The sequence below is a fragment of the Polypterus senegalus genome, chromosome 14, assembly GCF_016835505.1.
Source record: "Polypterus senegalus isolate Bchr_013 chromosome 14, ASM1683550v1, whole genome shotgun sequence".
Lineage (NCBI taxonomy): Eukaryota > Metazoa > Chordata > Cladistia > Polypteriformes > Polypteridae > Polypterus > Polypterus senegalus.
The window spans coordinates 13,080,122-13,099,852 of NC_053167.1; the positions used below are offsets into that span (position 1 = coordinate 13,080,122).

Consider the following 19,731-nt stretch of genomic DNA (forward strand, 5'->3'; position numbering starts at 1 on the left):
CAACAAGTTTCCATCTTTGTCCACATGTTCTTGGTGATTAGTGTCACCATCGTGCCTCAGTGTGTGTTCGTTTAATTTAGCTTGTTTGGCACAATCATCTTCTGAGCTAGCCATCATCCGCACTTGTCAGAGTTTTCACTTTGAGATACATTGATATTCCTTCAGGATGAGGCTTTGCCTTAATGTCCAAATAAGTTCCAGCTCATTTTCACACTAAACAAGTATGGAAAATTTGGGTAACTGAAAATATAAATATTAAATTGGTGGTTTTTCCATGTTACTTACTTAAGTTCTTTACTTAGTTGACTAGAAAAGAGGAATCCACTATGGTGATTCAGTGGGTGGCATGTTGTCTTGATCCAGCATCATAACTACACTTTCCTAACTAATTGTTGGTGTCCTGAGTTTTGCATTTGTTCTCCGTGCTTCTTTAATCTTCCTAGAATTTTTTTTTTCTTGAATACCTTAATCCTCTGCACTAGATCAAGCAACTTCATTTATTGGCGGGGGATATGTTTTTGCTTAAAATATGTGTATCATAGAATTGAATTAAAGGTAGTAAAGTAAATTATTTTGTTGTGTACATTCGTATTAATACCTAAAAAGACAAATTCAACCTGCCTGAAAGACTACCATCCCATTGTGCTAACACCTATAGCAATAAAGTGTTTCGAGAGGCTAGCCAAGAATTGCATGTGCTCTTCACTGCCAAAAAACTTGGATCCATTACAGTTTACATATTGTGACAGTAGTTCCACAGTGGAATTCGTCACCTTGATCCTTCATACAGTACTGGCTCACCTGGAAAAAAGGAGGGGGAATAATGTACAAATGCTGTTTATTGATTATACTTCAGCATTGAACACAATACACCTCTCTAACCTCATCACCAAGCCCAGAGACCGGCACCTAGTCACTTTAATATGCAGATTTGTTTTTAACTTTTTGTCAAACAGATCCCAGATAGTTTGAGTGGATGGCCACACTTAATCATCCCTTACTCTCAACAGAACAGCTCCAAAAGGCTGGGTTATGTGACCTAACATCATGGTCAAGTCTGATGAAATTGTGCTCTTGTGGTAGCCCTGAATCCTAACAGCAATGAGCAGGATGAAGTGGGAGTCCATCACATTGATGTCCGAACAAAAGTCTAACCTGAATGTCAGCAAGACAGAGGTGCTGACTGTGGACTTTGGGAGAAAACAGCAGATACGCTCTTACCCCCACTGTATTAACAACACTCAGGTGTAGAGGGTGGGCAGTTTTTGGTACCTCGGTGTCAACGTCACAGAGGACCCGACCTGGCCTAAACACACATTGACACCTAGGTGAAGAAGACATGACAACATCTTAATCGCCTCAGATGCCTCAGGGATTTTAAGCTGCCTTCCCAGTTAGAAAAGAACTTTTACACATCCACCAGCAAAAGTAAACAGAACACAGCAGGTCCACAAGACTCTGCAAAGAGTGGTACAGTCAGCTGTAAACATCATTGGGTGTGCACTCCCTAACTTCTAGGACATCTATACCAAGCAATGTCAGACCCGGACAAAGAAAATTCTGCATGACACCAGCCATCCCAGCAACGGCCTCTGCGTTATACTGTGGTCAGAGAAATGGCAACACTGCCTGAAGACCAGGTCAGAGAGACAGAGGAGGAGCTACTTTCCACAGTTCATTCACATCCTAGATGAGGGCTCTGCAAATGATGCCCTATTGTTAATTCTCTCATATTAAATTATTTGAATTATTACACTATTTATTTAATTATTTATGTATGGAAGGAAAAGTCTGTGATACAGTTTGCATATATGTAGCTAGAGATCCACAAAGGGAGAAAATGACTGTCCTTTTCAAAAGCAAAATATTGACCACAGAGACAATAAAGCAGTTTACAGCATTCCATGCAGTGCATGCCCAGCGGTATACATGGGACAAACCTCTAAAAGACTCGCAACTCATATACAGGAACATCGCAATGCTGTCAGAATTAAAGACTCACAGTCTCCAATTTACACAAATACAAGTTCCACCGGAAACACTTTTAAATGGGACACTGTGAGAGTAAAATTCAGGGCCAATAGCAAGAGTGCCAGAAAGAGCTGACTGAGTCGTGGCCCTCTAATGAAAATGCCATTAATAGATTTTTCGACTTGAATCCAGCATATGCAGGCTTAAAAATAAGAACATCTAAATAATAAAAAAGACTTTATGACCAACACCTTCCGAACCCCAACTTACTAATCCACTCATAACCCCCTTATAACTGCCCCCCTCACCCTCACCCTTCACTTGCTATATATTGCCTTTGATTCCTGAATGTTTAATCATTTTCCTCTGATGATGACACCTGGTAGGTTGTCGAAAGCTTAGGAATAAAAAACTGTTTTAAGCTATGTGACACATTTTCTCCATTTGTGGATCCCTAGCCACAAATATTTATGTATGTATGTATTGTTTACTTATGTTTCACATATCTTCATAATTCTATTATAACACATACTTTTGCTGTCATTTAATATAATGACTTTTATTGATATTTATAAAATCATTTTATTATTTTTTATTATACTTTTATATTCTTCTTCTAATGCACAGATTTGGAGTTTAGCAGCCAACCATTTTGCTCCATTTTGTACTGCATGTATATTTGTATGTGACAAATAAATTCTTTTTGTTTATTTTATTTTTTTCTGCATTGGAAAATGATTCTTTGTTCCAGGAACAATCAGTAGTATTATACTCTAAAGTATGAAGTGCCCCATGTCTCATAAATTTGCAATTTTTTCCTTAGCTGACCAATGAAGAGCAACTCTCCATTCTGAACAAGGTGAAATGTGGAGAGCTAACTGTCCAGGATGCATTGTGGTGTGCGCAAAAGGGCAAATCTGAATGCCCCAGTGTAGCCCTTCAGTCTAAGGTGAGGCCAAAGCCAACATGAGATCATCTACTTTAGAAATAGTCAAGCAAGTGTTAAGATGTCAAATTTTGTAGCAAAGTGGGTGTGCATTGATATTTTTATGTTTTCTGTTCAGTGCATGTTTGTCCTTAACTAATAGATAGCAAGCATTTAAATAGATAGATAGATAGATAGATAGATAGATAGATAGATAGATAGATAGATAGATAGATAGATAGATACTTTATTAATCCCAAGGGGAAATTCACATACTCCAGTAGCAGTATACTGATACAAAGAAACAATATTAAATTAAATAGTAATAAAAATGAAAAAAAATTTAAATAAAATTAATATTAGCATTTACTCCCCCGAGTGGAATTGAAGAGTCGCATAGTGTGGGGGAGGAACGATCTCCTCAGTCTGTCAGTGGAGCAGGACGGTGACAGCAGTCTATCGCTGAAGCTGCTCCTCTGTCTGGAGATGATCCCGTTCAGTGGATGCAGTGGATTCTCCATGATTGACAGGAGTTTGCTTAGTGCCCGTCGCTCTGCCACAGATGTTAAATTGTCCAGCTTTAATCTTACAATAGAGCCTGCCTTCTTAACAAGTTTGTCCAGGCGTGAGGCATCTTTCATCTTTATGCTAGGTTTGCTTGTCTGATTATTGCAGTTCCTGTCTCTTTTGTATTGCTTGTTAAGAAGAGAGTGGCTTTTAAATGTAGATGTTTTGCCATGGGGCCTTTCAGTACTTAGTGCAGCTGTGTCACAGTTTCTCAGATGAGTATTCAAGATTTATGCCTGAGAATTAAAAATCCATCCATTATCCAACCCGCTAGGTCCTAACTACAGGGTCACGGGGTTCCGCTGGAGCCAATCCCAGCCAACACAGGGCGCAAGACAGGAAACAAACCCTGGGAAGGGCGCCAGCCCACCTCAGGAGAATTAATAATTAGTAACTAAATTAATATGGGTACCTGTACCTAGGTCTCCTCTCACACCGTTAACACATCTACTGTATGTTTGGGCCTTGTTAGAGAAGCTAGTTAAACTGCACCATATACTGTATATGAATGAATGTGCCCACTGATAGATTGGCGTCCCATCCAAAGGTTGTTTTTGCCCTGTACCCAAAGCTTAATAGAGTCCATAATGAAAAGAATTGAAAGAATGTTTTTGTCAGATAGATAGATAGATAGATAGATAGATAGATAGATGGCTTTTTATAGATTGGCAGGTTGATATGTGTTGCAGTTCACCTAGAGAGGTTTTGGCTTTTCTCTTTTATTATTTTTTATTAAAATTCAGCATTGCTGTATTCTGAAGCCTTCAGAGATATTAGTTTATGAAAAACTGACACAGCCATGGTGTCTGATTGTTTTGTTAATAATTCCAATGAAATATATTCCAATTGCCTATTTTACACTGTTGATCTTTAATGTCATTTTATGGTTCTTTTCTGAGTTGTATGGTTCCTTGTCGAAGTATTGCTTGACAAAGCACCATTTCATCTTGGTAAGGGCTCTTGGCATATGAAGTTGGTTCTTTGTGCTCTGATGAATGGTGGGCTACTTAGAAAACTTGGACTTGGACTGTGCTATTGCATGCAGCAAGAATCCTTTTAAAAACATGACTTACTGTCATGACTATTTACTATGTGGAGCCTGTTGTGGATCCAGTGATGTAGCTAGAGCTCATGCCACTCAGGGTGGATCGGTGCTTCAATTAGCCACCCTCCAACAAATTTGAATATGTTAACCTATTTAAATAGAAAATTAAAATGACGTATAGAGAAAAATTAAGATACATTTTAAATAGATTTATTCATATATAAAGAAACAGCAATAATTTTTCACATATAATTATTTATAAGCATCAACTAGACAAGAATATAGTATATATGCACGGATAAGCCGTGTTCTGATTATTAGTTTAGAAGCAGTGTAGTGTACAAGTGATAGGTGGGGATGTTTTCTGCGCAGAGCAAGCACGCATTCGGATTGATAACAAAACAAATTATAAATTGTAAATTAGTTGTTTATCTTCCTAGAAATTATTATCGGTGTAATGTTTATGTTTATTTTTGTTATTGCCTTATAAATTTAAACTACTGTGTATGATTGCCGTCACAGAAGGACAGTCTGAAAATTATTTTTGAAGCATTTGTGGATAAAAATCAGAGAATTTTACTTTTTTCATTCATGAGTGATATTTTTCCGAACCCTGCTGCTTACACACAAATTGTTCTGAACCTTTTGGCCAATAATTCTACCGCCAAAAATGTGCCACCTGGGGTTGACCATCCCCTCTGCCCGCCACTGTATGGATCTATATAAATGAATATTCTTTCTGGAACCTTCATGTGGATGGGTCGTTTGCAAACCAAAAATAGTTCCACTATAGCATCGCTCTGCATAATCACTCTGGCACCTTTATTTGTAAGCATTTACATTAATAATCTCTGAGAATCTTGTTCGACTTGGCATCTACTCAAAAGAGTTGTGTCTGTCACAGCATACCTGCTTTTTGTTTTATAAAGCCACACTTTCATGATAATAGCTTTGATAGGTTCTTGTAACTAAGGAGACACATATTTTTGGTTGTGTTTTTGTTCTGTACCCTTCATTAGTCATGATCAGTCTTGTAACCTTGTAACACTTCCCAAACAGTCCCGCAGACTGATGTCTACTCAATTAAAGGTGCCGGTCATAAAATTAGAATATCATGGCAAAGTTGATTTATTTCAGTAATTCCATTCAAAAAGTGAAACTTGTATATTAGATTAATTCATTACACACAGACTGATGTATTTCAAATGTTTATTTCTTTTAATTTTGATGATTATAACTGACAACTAATGAAAGTCCCAAATTCAGTATCTTGGAAAATTAGAATATAAATTAAGACCAATGCAAAAAAAGGATTTTTAGAAATGTTGGCCAACTGAAAGGTATGAACATGAAAAGTATGAGCATGTACAGCACTCAATATTTAGTTGGGGCTCCTTTGGCCTGGATTACTGCAGCAATGCGGTGTGGCATGGAGTCAATCAGTCTGTGGCACTGCTCAGGTGTTATGAGAGCCCATGTTACTCTGATAGTGGCCTTCAGCTCTTCTGAATTGTTGGGTCTGGCGTATTGCATCTTCCTCTTCACAATACCCCATAGATTTTCTATGGGTTAAGGTCAGGCGAGTTTGGTGGCTAATCAAGAACAGGGATACCATGGTCCTTAAACCAGGTACTGGTAATTTTGGTACTTTGTGCAGGTGCCAGGTCCTGTTGGAAAATTAAATCTGCATCTCCATAAAGTTCGTCAGCAGCAGGAAGCATGAAGTGCTCTAAAACTTCCTGGTAGATGGCTGCATTGACCTTGGACCTCAGAAAACACAATGGACCAACACCAGCAGATGACATGGCACCCCAAACCATCACTGACTGTGGAAACTTTACACTGGACCTCAAGCAACGTGGATTCTGTGCCTCTCCTCTCTTCCTCCAGACTCTGGGACCTTGATTTCCAAAGGAAATGCAAAATTTACTTTCATCAGAGAACATAACTTTGGACCACTCAGCAGCAGTCCAGCCCTTTTTGTCTTTAGCCCAGGCGAGATGCTTCTGACGCTGTCTCTTGCTCAAGAGTGGCTTGACACAAGGGATGCGACAGCTGAAACCCATGTCTTGCATACGTCTGTGTGTGATGGTTCTTGAAGCACTGACTCCAGCTGCAGTCCACTCTTTGTGAATCTCCCCCACAGTTTTGAATGGGTTTTGTTTCACAATCCTCTCCAGGGTGCGGTTATCCCTATTTCTTGTACAGTTTTTTCTACCACATCTTGTTCTTCCCTTCACCTCTGTTAATGTGCTTGGACACAGAGCTCTGTGAACAGCCAGCCTCTTTAGCAATGACCTTTTGTGTCTTGCCCTCCTTGTGCGAGGTGTCAATGGTCGTCTTTTGGACAACTGTCAAGTCAGCAGTCTTCCCCATGATTGTGTAGCCTACAGAACTAGACTGAGAGACCATTTAAAGGCTTTTGCAGGTGTTTTGAGTTAATTAGCTGATTAGAGTGTGGCACCAGGTGTCTTCAATATTGAACCTTTTCACAATATTCTAATTTTCCGAGATACTGAATTTGGGACTTTCATTAGTTGTCAGTTATAATCATCAAAATTAAAAGAAATAAACATTTGAAAAACATCAACCTGTGTGCAATGAATGAATCTAATATACAAGTTTCAGTTTTTGAATGGAATTACTGAAATAAATCAACTTTGTCATGATATTCTAATTTTATGACCGGCACCTGTATGTTGACCTGTTTTGTAAGTCACTTTGCGTAAAAGTATCTGCCTTGTAAATGTATAAATTCTACTCCACTACCATTTTTTTTTCTTTGTTTTCTGCCAATCTGCTAGCCTTCTAATTGAGGAACGCGACACAAATCTATACCTTTTTAAGCTTGCTTGGTATACAGCAAACAGTATGAATGTCCAGAAAGCTGTTTTATTCATTTGAACCACACTCGCATTGGTAGTTATGTTTTTAATCAAAATTTCTTTCTTAGTTAAGAGTCTGATTTTTCTGTCATATTTGTAGGTCTAAATATTCAAGGCGCATGTTGAATTTCCTAGAAAAGAGCTGCTATTTTTAATGATTTGTTCTCTTGATTAGAGTCTGCTTCTATTTAGTTTTGAAAAAAAAAATAGGAAAGTGACTAATGGACAATAAATGGTATTTAGAGTGTAATAGTCGTAGAAAGTATTTTTATATGACGGTCCCTTAATAAGCACATTCAAGAAAGACTGAAAACTGCCTCTTTTGCTGAAGTTAATTAAACCGTACAAATTATCATAGGCCGTCTTGTACAGGTAAGAGCATAAAGGAAGAAAATAAGCAGAATGAATCAAAGGATTTTTTTTTTTTTTTGTGAAGAGTTTACTTATTAGGCACTAAAGGCTTATCTTGCTATGAGTGGATTTACATTTCCTTCCAGAACTTAAACAAAATGTTGCCTGGTTCTGAAGGACCCCTATCAGCCATTACCGTGCAAAGGACAGTCACCTTTCAGCTAAGAACACCGTGCATATGGCTTCATTTGGTCATTGTTTCTGCTCTGTCCTGTTCCCAAATGTTATTTCCAAAGATCTATTTGGTTATAGGTCCTTGTCTGGTGTAGGGCTTGCTAACACAAAGCGGTTTGGTGCTCTGAACCCTTCAGTACCTAATACTTTTTTTTTATTTTTATTTTTAGTTAAGCAATGAAGAACAGCTGTCTATTCTTAAGAAAGTAAAGAGGGGAGAGTTGTCTATCCAGGAGGCTCTAGAGTTTGCAAAGAAAAGCCAATGTGACCTCGCAGATCGCAGCAAGGTGAGGACCAGCATTTGAATGGTCATGGGCACGGGTTTGATGGTGAAGCGAACTCATATGTGTCTTTGTCCCTGAGCTTCCCTCTTCTTCTGCTTGCATGTAGGTTTTTATTCAAATGTTTTTCTAAGGTAAACTTAATAATCAAAGTGCTTTTTATCCTAAAGAAGCATTTTTTTAAACACCATAATAAATAAATTATTTATTTTGCTAAAAGGCTCATTTGATGTGTTTGCCGTGTTTTTCTCCCACACTTTTACTAATGACCAGAAGTGCAGCTTGCAATAGTGTTTTCTCTTTTCTTTTTTATCGATTATAGGTTCAGGTGTTCACAGCATTATGCCTTTATTCAGCACCTACGCTAACTCCCACACACCTATCGCCATTCAGTGAGTAAGCCAGGCAGTGTCTAACATTTCTCAGATAACTCCAAAAGCCCAGCAGTAAGAGGTTAAGAACTCTGAAATCATAAAATCACAGGTTCAAGTATCTCCCAATAGGGCAGTAGCATCTTGAATTAACTACATTTGTTAGATGAATATTAGCTCTATAAAGTAAAATGCAGTGGTCCCATTTAACATTTGAATATGGTATCTGCCAAAAAAAAATATTCACCCCTTGGAAGTTTTCACAGTTTCTTTATATAAAACATTGAATCACAGTGAATTTAATTTGCCTTTTAAATGAATGCTGTCAAGAAGGTCCAGGCTGTATCATGGTCTAGCCCAATGGTTCCCAAATTCAGTCTTGGGGACCTATTGTGGCTGAAAGTTTTTGTCCCAACCAACTTCTTTTTTTAATTTGATTCCTAGTCTAGTGAAATGAGCTGTTATTTCCCAATTTCTGTGTTTTTGTAGAAATTTTAAAACTATGTTTGATAATCCATCCATCCATTATCCAACCCGCTATATCCTAACTGCAGGGTCACGGGGGTCTGCTGGAGCCAATCCCAGGGCACAAGGCAGGCAACAAACCCCAGGCAGGATGCCAACCCACACACCCATACACTAGGGACAATTTGAAATCACCAATGTACCTAACCTGCATATCTTTGAACGGTGGGAGGAAACCCATGCAGACATGAGGAGAACATACAAACTCCACGCAGGGAGGACCCGGGAAGCGAACCCGGGTCTTCTAACTGCGAGGCAGCAGCGCTACCACTATGCCACTATGTTTGGTAGTTATTTATTAAAATGCACTAAGCATGATATATTTTTACCAAAATTTGCTAAGCAGTTATATGAGGATCCTGATTTTAATTCTGCTTTTCTGGCTGTTTAATCTATTACATACTAATGAGTGGGTTTAACACTGAAGTAGTTGCTGCCTTTCATCATTCAGTGTGGTTTGGCTTGGGGTCTGCTCTGCTTGTTAATTGTCATTTTTAGGATACAATGAAGGGAGAAAATGACATTGAAAAATAGTATGAAAACAACAAAAAAAGAGTTCAATATTTGAAGTTATAACAAAAACTGAAATATTTCTAATTGTCTTATAAATGGAGAAATCACATTGATTTGTTGTCCTAAATGCAGAATAAAAGAAGAGAAAAATGTTAGCATCAATTATTATCACAGATTGGTTGGACCAAAAACCCGCAACCACTGTGAGTCCTCAGGACTGAGTTTGGGAACTGCTGTTCTAACCTACATAATGAAGTGAAAAGAACACTCAAAGCAGCTCTGTGAAAACGTGATTAAAAAGCACAAGTCAGGGGATGAAGCAGGAATGAATCAAGTGGCTGACCATTTATTGGAATCAGATAAACCAGTCTTTAAGAAATAGAAAGAGTATGGCACAGCTGTATGGCACCCCATCCACAAAAACTGGGTGATTGTGCAAGAAGCGAGGTCACCAAGAGACCTAGGAGGACTCTGAGTTGAGATTGAAGAGACTGTGCCAAGAACAACTGCTACCCAGCTGCTTCACCAGTCACAATTGTATGGGAAATTCTCAAAGAGGAAGTCACTGTTAAAACAAAAAGTGCTAGAAGGCATGTGGGAGAAGTCAGGAGGAAGAAGGTGCACAGGTTTCAGGAGACCCAAATTGAGCATTTTATCCATAAGACTAAACACCCTGTTTGAACTCTGAACACCATTCCCACAGTGAGGCATGGTTGTGGCAGCGGCATGCTGTGGCGATGTTTCTCTGTAGCAGGCCCTGAAAGGCTAGCGAGGGTAAAGAGGTAAATGAAGGCACCAAAAAATGGGGAAATCCTGGGGAAAAAACCTGATACAGCTTGCAAGAAACCTGTGCCTTCGTAGAAAATGTGTTTTCCAGCAGGACAACAAACCAAAGCATAAAGCCAAAGCTACAAGGGAATAGATTAAAAACAGCAAGGTTAGTGTCCTGGAGTGGCCAAGTCAGAGTTCAGATCTCAATTCAATTGAGAGTGTGTGGACTTGAACTTGATTCCCATGCAACCTGACAAAGTCTGAGCAGTTTTGCATGAAGGAAAGGGAAAAAAAAATGTCAGCGTTCAGATTTGTAAAGCTGACAGAAACTTGTCATGGCTACCAAAGCTGCATCTACTAAATACTGACTAGAAGGGGTTAATGTCTACACAGCTAGTTTGTATTTTATATGTGCAATTCATTTAGGCCACTTGCAAAGATATTATTTTCACTGTGATGTTAGTGAGTCTTTTTCTGTTGTGGAGTGTCAAAGAAGCCAAATGAAATGCACTGAAGTTCAGTGTTGTATAAAAGTAAAATGTGAAAACTTCCAAGGTGGTAAACTCTTTTCATAGGCACTGTGTGAAGTATGAAATTGTCTTATGGAAGAAAAAGTTTTATTTCTTTAAAAGATTAAAATTTACTGTATATACACAGAAATCCATCCATCCATCCATTATCCAACCTGCTATATCCTAACTAAAGGGTCACAGGGGTCTGCTGGAGCCAATCCCAGCCAACACAGGGCACAAGGCAGGAAACAAACCCCAGGCAGGGCACCAACCCACCGCGATATACACAGAAATAAAAAATGTAACTCTTTGTCATACTCATTTTGTTTTCCATGTCATGTTACAATTTGCCTAAGCTTAAGCTCTAAGGACCACCTTTCACAATCGGCACAGTGGCACTGTGAAGTTTACGTGTTCACCCTATGTCTGCATGAGGTTTTGCTCAGGATACTCCACATCTCCCCCTACATCTCAAATATGCACTTTAGCTTAATTGGTAATTTTAGTTTGACCTGTAATGGCTGTGCCCTGCATTGTCCTGGCACTCCATACAAGGTTAGTTGCCATCTTGTACTCAATGATGCTAGGATGGGCTCTAGCCCCTGTGACTCTGCACTGGATTAGTCAGGTTAGATAAAATGTGGATACGTATGGCAATTACAGCCATTTTGACATCACTGCCCCAATATTTTGCAGTGGTACTACAGACAGACACATGTTTAAATATTTGTGCAGTCATTAAAAAAATATAACTGACATTTATGTGCATATAATTTTATAAACAATTGCTAACACAAAGCATATTGTAATGTGTGACATGCAATGAGGAAATGAAATTTCAAGTTGTTTTCATTTGTGTGGTAGAAACATGTCATGCTTACTTGACAAGTGACAAGAAGTCAGTTTTGTCCATTACCAAAGTTCCTCTTTATGTGTAAAATATTAACCATTTCAACCGTCAGTCAATTCCTTTAAAGTGATAGGTAATGTCATAAAAGATTGCTCAATGGGTTGTTAAATATTTTATGTTCCTTAAACAAATTCAGCATAACATAAAAACTTCTACTTGATGTTTTTTTTTTAACTGGGTAAGCTCTGACATGGCTTTCCAAATCCCTCTAGAATAGAATTAAGCTGGGAAATGAATTTCATGCTTTTTTTTAATAATTATGGGCAGACAGAATATTAAGCAAGTAATGTGGTTGAGTTGCTAAGCTGCTAATTTGTAAATCACAAGTGGATTGATCCCTTCTGACTTGATTTGTGACACCTGATGAAGATACCAACTGTGACCTTATTGATGACTTTTTATATGAATTTTTGTAAAAGAATGTGTATCCCACCAAAATGAGTTCTTAACTAAAATAGCAAGTTCTGGTTCAACAAAATAAATGGTATGGGGGTGAATAAAAGATATACATCAAAAGAAACAGATTCAACTAATTAAAAAAATGTTAAAGGTTATTTTCACACTGGAGAGAAATGAAAGTAAAAAACAACATTTTGGCTGTATAGCTTTCATCAGATTTTCAACTGAAAAGGGAACAGGAGGTAACATACATAGGAGGGAAAGAGTGAACAAAGCAGGGGAGATGAGAGGAGAAAAGGTGAGAGTAGGTAAGAAAAGTTGAAAGATAAGAGAAGATGAAAGGAGAGATTTAAAGGTTATTAAGGTCATTAAGACCTAGAGAAATATGTGATCCCAGGCTGAGAACTGAGCTTTGCTACTTCTGTTTTTCTTTCAGTAGTTTTCTGTGAAGCCCTGTGAAAGAACACAGAGAGATGAGTGTGGCTTTGATCAAGTGTTCTACAATTGGCTTTGTAAGATCTTTGATTTATAATGGTGCAAGCATGTTCCCTGAAATGGTCTGCTAGCCAACTCCCTGTTTCACCTACACACCGTAGGTGGCTGGACATTTCCTAGAAGAGAAGCAGTAAACAAGATTTTTAGACTGGCAAGAGACTTATTGTTTAACATTGCAGGTTAGGCGCATTGGCGATCCTAAAATTGTCCCTAGTGTGTGCATGGTGTGTGGGTGTGTGTGTGTTTGTGTGTGCCCTGCAGTGGGCTGATGCCCTTCCCGGGGTTTTTGTTTCCTGTTTTGCACCCTGTGTTGGCTGGGATTGGCTGCAGCAGACCCCCGTAACCCTGTAGTTAGGATATAGCGGGTTGGATAATGGATTGATGGATGGATGAATTTACCAGAGGGACCAGATGCAAGGATATTGTTTGTGATACTCTTTGCAAGTGACACAGCAGTTCAAAGTGTCTGGTGGGGAATATGGCTGTCCTGTGTGAAGAGAGCTGCAGCTAAAGTCTGAATCCCAATATGCAGTAATAAGAGCCACATATAACTGTTGAAACAAAATGATACAAGATAAGAAGCTGCAGTGTTGGAAAAGGCCTTCAGTTAGTCAATGATTGCAAGGTGGAGGCCACTGCGCCTGCTGATGACCACTTGATTGCAGACAAAGTAAACCAATTTACTAAACATCTGATGAATAAAACTGCCTGCAGCAGCCACAGAGTGCGCTCAGACAAGAAGAGGAGTGTCTCCAGCTATTGTCTTTTATTCAAAAATAGATATAAGATGGCTTCTTGGCAGAAAGAACAACAAAAATGCACCTTGGGCCAAGTTTGTTTCCAGGATACTATAGTTTGCTTATATATTTAAGTACGCAAAAGTCACAGACCATTTTAGGATGGCTACTGTAGTTCCTGTTGTGAAGACATTCATTTTGTGTTGTCAAGACAACCAGACTGTAGTCATTAAGCCATCTGTCGTAATTAAAGTATTGAGTCACTCAGACTAAGTTATCGTGTAATGTGCACTTAGACCCATAAGTGAGCACAAATCACTGAAACACATAGGGCTTCAAATTATCTGGTGCAGTGTTGATTAACCTGGCAAATATGTCTGCTTCTTCTGTATTGAATATTTTACCACCCTTGTCCCGCCTAATGTTTATGATGACCTGATAGATGAGGATTTCAAGTGGTCTTCAGCTGACTGTTGAATTTCCTTTCTGACGGAAACTTGAAAGCAAAGGTGAACAAAACCTTTCCAAAGCCCCTTACTATGAGTTGAAGTGATGCACATTGAATGTCTAATCACCAAATGCTTACCAGTTGTGCAATGAATGACTACATTTCAGGCATATTCCCTAAGAATAATGCTGTGGTGTGCCACTTGCGTGTTGAAGGTGTTATTTGTTTGCTGGCAATATTTCTAGTTTTGTTTGCCAAATTTTCTGAAGTAGTCCTGGTGTTTGTTCAAAAAAGACCACCATTTCCAATCATCCTCAGGAAACCAGCTGTTAAAGTGATGTTGTCCTCTTTCTGCAAAATTAATAGCTGGGTATTGAAATGATGACATTATTTCTTGCAGCTCTGTTGAAAAAAAATAATAATTTCACTTTGATTGGAGTTTCTTTATTTTGGCTTTAGTGAATTGGTAAGATGTGACTGTGATTGTTGCACTTCACAGAAGAAATCAACACAGCGCTGTCAATTCTTTTAACACATTATTCAAAATAGCATTAGGAACATGATATTCTGGTTTGGTCAGTTTAAACCGCATTTTAGAATAGGATCATTGTCATTTTCAGCTTGTTCCCTTCAGAGCTGCGTCAAAAAGCACAGTTCCACTTAAAAGCTTTTACTGCAAAATGTCTGAAAAGTCATGTTACTTCATTCAATATCTGAAATGAAACAGGCTCACATTCTCCGAACCGGCACATATAAAATGTATGTATTAGATTTTCAGTGTCCCCCTATTATAATAAAAAAATCCTGGGACGAGATGAGACTTTTTAGCTTGGAACGAGATGTGACCTTTTCAGATAGATACTTTCATGTCCTGCGAGACAAGACTTTGTACCAAGAGATTTAACCACGCCCGGGGCTGGAAATCAAAAACAAAGAGTAGATGACAAAGTAGAAGGTTGTAAAGAATTCAAAACGTTGCCGTGATACTCATACAGATTGGGTTAGAGATAATGAAAGAACTGAAATTCGAAAGTCTCAAAAAAATAATAGTAAAGATCGCATTAGCGCAAACAAATGGAAATTATTACTTGGTGAAATAACGGAACAACAAAAAGAGATCAAATATATCGGAGACTTGGAGATCGTCTAATTCATGTTGACATCATGGAAACATAGTGTTTCTTCATAATGAAGAGGAGTATCCTTGAGAATTAAAAGATTTGTTGCTTAGTGAAAGTGAAATCCATATACATGAGCGGCAGAGACGCAAAGTGGCTGGTGTGTAGTGCAGGCCGGTTTGTCTAGCGAAGTCCCCAAGTCTTTCATTAAAGAAATGTTAATCCATGCTTCATGCTGCTTAACTCTTTCAGGGCTGATGTCGACTTTTGTCAAAAGGAAGAGTTGACGATGGTAATCGTCTGTAAACTGTGACAATGTCAACCGTTATGTTTTAAATGGACTCTCGTTGCTAGAAGGAAAGTTAGATTCATCGGCATGACTGAGATTTCCTGCTCCCGCGTGAGTAGCAATGCGCAAACAACGGCAAAAATGGCACTGACATCTGGTGAGAGATCAAAGCAAAATCTTAAAGCAAAATACTCCGTGGACGACGTTCTGCCTATTATCTCTGAACTGGATTATGAATTGTCGGACTCAGATTTTGAAACAAGTGATCGAAAAAGAAAGTGAGCTTCCAGTTTCAGTTGACTGGTCCCCAGCTAATTGTTGTACTGACAATGTCCACCAGGAAGGAGTGCCACTTAACAATGATAAGAGTTAGAAACCAGATTGCAATGCACTTTGACCGTATCCCAGCCATACAAAGACAGCCTGACAGCAAGCCTGCATATTCTTAGCAAACTGGCAGCCGCAGCATGCAGCAACAGATGTTTTATGTTGATTTGTGTGTAAAACCATTGCTTTTCAGAAAATGGGCTTATGTGGCATATCAGTTTTGGACAGGTTTTGCAGCCCCTCTTTTTTGAATTTGAAAGGGGTTGTCCTGTTTTGACTTTTACTTCTTTTTGCTGAGAAATTTGGTTCCAACAAATTCTCAATGGAATTGCTAACAAGTTGCAAGTTATGAGTTCACAAAAGACATTGTTAATTGGTTACCAGTTTGTCTTTGCTTTCAAACACCTGGTTCTAGTGTAATTTGTACAAAAAAATGAGTTATCAGTGCAAATGGGTGGCAGTTGAACAAATTGTGTAAACAAAATATGTTGCGTGTTCTTTTCCATGCATCTTGATTTTTTTTTTTTTAATTTTATTCTGAAATATTTTCTAAAATACTAATACTTCTTGAGCGGTACAGTGGCGCAGTGGTAGTGCTGTTCTCCCCGTGTCTGCGTTCTTCCACAGTCCAAAGACATGCAGGTTAGGTGCATTGGCGATCCTAAATCGTGCTTGGTGGGAGTGTGTGTCTGTGTGTCCCGCAGTGGGCTGACATCCTGCCTGGGGTTTGTTCCTGCCTTGCACCCTGTGCTGGCTGGAATTGGCTCCAGCAGACCCCCGTGACCCTGTGTTAGGTTATAGCAGGTTGGAGAATGACTGACTAATACTTCTCCTCCTGCTTTTGTTTCCTTTCTAGACAGTGTAGTCTGACTTTTCAGTTACAAAATTTAAGTAGGCTTTAAATTAATTCTGTAGGCATGGGAAAGTCAAGGGGCACTGGCGTCTCCCACTAAGAATTGTCCTATATTTGTCTCAATCCCTGTTTTAAATGTTAAATGCTACTCTGTCTTCTACAAAAGTGAATGTCTCAATTAATTTGGTCATGATAGCACTTAATATAAAAGAAGGTAGGCAATGTTCTGATTGTACAGACTGTTGCCTTATTTTCCAAATCAATTCTTATACCAAGAAACCTGGAAAAGTTACATGTTGGTGCCTGCAATCCATTATTGAAAAATTGATGACATTTTTATTTGATCCAGTACCACTGCAGATAGTATACACCACCCTCCCCTGATTTTATTTTGTTGTCAAAATATGTCAACCCAAAACCATCCTAAACCATGTTTTGTCAAAATGATGTGGTAAATCTTTTAACTGCACGAATTAGACCTCCCTTTTGCCAGTGCTTGATTTGATAGATTTTAATTCAAAGCTTTTTTATATGATTAAATTGTTGAACACAGCTCCACAGATGCTGGGAAAAATAACCAATAAGTTTAACTTTAGTAAATTAGTAGCTCATTCAATGAATTAGCATTGTTTTCCAATTTTTCTTATCGAGGGAAAATTACTTTGTTTAGTATGTGAAAGTGTCCTAATGCTGGGAGCAGCAAGCCAGCTGAATGAGTCTAGCAGTATCAGCTCTGCAGTGGTTTAGGTTTAACCTTGGGTATGTGTGCATGTATTGAACCTGAGCTTTCCAGCTGAAGGCTAAACCCCTTAATCTTTGAAATAAAATGAGGACTTCCTTTTTTTATTTTTTATTGTATGTTTGCAGTTCTGGCTTGTGCTTTTCCCAATCAACTCTGTGTAGTGCAAGTCTGCAAAGATAAATGGAGAATCCTGCACTATTTGCTCCCTTAAAGATCATCACATTAACTTTGAAAAAAAGGCAGATCAGTGCCAGAACTGCACTGAACACAAGACACAGTGCTGATCAGAACAGGGCTGCTTATCATTTTTATCTTCACCCAACAGTTAGTGTCTGACACTGCTAAATGTAAAAGAGGAATCCTTACCTGTGCTCCTTCTACTTTGTGGGATAGAAGCCCCTGTTTCAAAGCACAGTATCTTGGTGTGAGGAGCTGGTATGTTAAAAATAGTTTTTCTGTTGTTGGCTAGCCAGCAAAACCTGACAATAAAGTGGACAGTGCCTCAAAATCTTATGCTCATGTCTTTCAGTGTGTGTAGTCTGGATGTTCTTTCAATGGTAACACTGCTTGTCCTCTTTCATCTCAAAGCTGTTTTGTTTTAAACATGAAATGTTGCTATTTCAATTTAGGCAGATCACGGCCAATATATGTTTTCTTGGTAGCGGGTTGTTTCAAGGCTTTCAGTTTACCTAACATTTAAAGTAATATTACTGCCAGCAGTGGAAAATGAATGAATAAATGAATAGTGCTGCCTTTTGTCAGATGATAATGATGTCAGAGGGTATCACAATGATCTGATGCCAAAAAAGCAGACCAGGCACCAGTAACCCATTGTTTTTTTTTTTTGTTTTTTTTAATGAACTTACACACCTCATTGGTAAAAGAGAAACAGATAATATTAGATAGGTATGTTAAGGTTTATATGGGAAACATTTGCACACATAAAAGGAAATTCTGGTATTGCTCTTATTTTCATGTAACAAATGCCACTGCATGTTGCACTGTTTTTTTTTCTTTGCCTTGAATTTGGTAATTTCAGGAATAATGAAACCTAACAGCATAGATCCCCTGTAGTTGGATGAACATGACAGAGAACTTAACCAAATGCCATGTCTCAGGCTCAATAGTTGAATCAATATGAAGATTTATGGAAGGATCTGAAATGACATCTGTGATAGCACTGTCTGCCTCCATCAGTGACGTTTGAACTGATCCTTTTTGTGGAAGAATGTTCATACATCTGTTGAATTCTCATCTCTGTAGAGTTCATGCCACAACACATAATTAATCATTTTCTGCACAATTAACTTGTCTACTGGTCCTTTGCATTATTATTGCTTGTGTGGTGTTTATTTTGTTTTTCTGGCTTTCCTTTTATTTTATTTTAGAATCCATGTTAGTGCCTGTGCATCTCAGAGTAAAATGTTTGTATTTTTGTTTTTGAATTGTATCTTGAATCCTATAGACACTTTTTAATGTGCAAGACTTTATGTACACTATAATCCAAATTTCACTCTCCTCAGCACATCATGGCAAGTTGAACGGTAGAGGATACCATTTGGATCTGATTGAGCAGACTGCCCCCTGCCATCTATCCTATAACTTTGTCTAATTTTATTTCCATGGCAGGGTGGGAACGTGTCTCAGTATAATTTCAGCATCTACAAGTACAACAGATACATTTGGCAGAAACGCATATTGCAGGTAAGTTAAATGTTTGTCGATGACATTGTAGAGAAAATATTCATACATGTGCACCGAAACAAGACTCTAGGTTCTGTTAGATTTACAAAAAAAGATCTATATATGAACGCTGCTGCCTCGCAGTTAGGAGACCTGGGTTCACTTCCTGGGTCCTCCCTGCGTGGAGTTTGCATGTTCTCCCCATGTCTGCGTGGGTTTCCTCCGGGTGCTCCGGTTTCATCCCACAGTCCAAAGACATGCAGGTTAGTTGCATTGGTGATTCTAAATTGTGTGTGTGTGTGTGCGCCCTGTGGTGGGCTGGCAAACCTGCCCAGGGTTAGTTCCTGCCTTGCACCCTGTGTTGGCTGGGATTGGCTCGAGCAGACCCCCGTGACCCTGTAGTTAGGATATAGCGGGTTGGATAATGGATGGATGGGTATATCTATATATTCTCTATTGTCATGCCTTTCTAAAAATTGATAGTTTCAGATGTTTTGAAAAGCAATACATTTTACAATAGTTTAATTTCGTTTGGCAGGTAGTGTGGCCGGGTTAATTCAAGGCCCAAGAATGAATGCAGGATCAGATCCTAGTCTGTTAATAAATCACTTCATTTGCCCAGATCTCCCCTAAATTAAATTTATTGGCTTCCTTTAATATACATTTCTTGAGGCACCTTTAACCATGAAACATACTATATATATGCTCTGTGTCTATTCATTTAATTAAAAGTTATTTTATTCGCTTTGTTTATTGACTTTACTAGTGCCTAAAATGCT

General features: G+C 38.6%; 1 protein-coding gene across 4 annotated transcripts in view; it reads left to right on the plus strand.

Moving 5' to 3' along the window:
* The window catches only part of LOC120515046 (formin-H), a 220,375-nt gene that overhangs the window by 27,608 nt on the left and 173,036 nt on the right, over positions 1-19,731 (plus strand). For 2 of the 4 annotated variants that reach the window (XM_039735748.1, XM_039735749.1), the window contains exons 2-4: positions 2,795-2,920; positions 8,149-8,265; positions 18,899-18,973. In XM_039735748.1, coding sequence (XP_039591682.1) covers positions 2,795-2,920; positions 8,149-8,265; positions 18,899-18,973 — 318 coding nt within the window. The remainder of the gene's footprint in view (positions 1-2,794; positions 2,921-8,148; positions 8,266-18,898; positions 18,974-19,731) is intronic. The other 2 variants (XM_039735750.1, XM_039735751.1) reach the window with 2 other exon arrangements.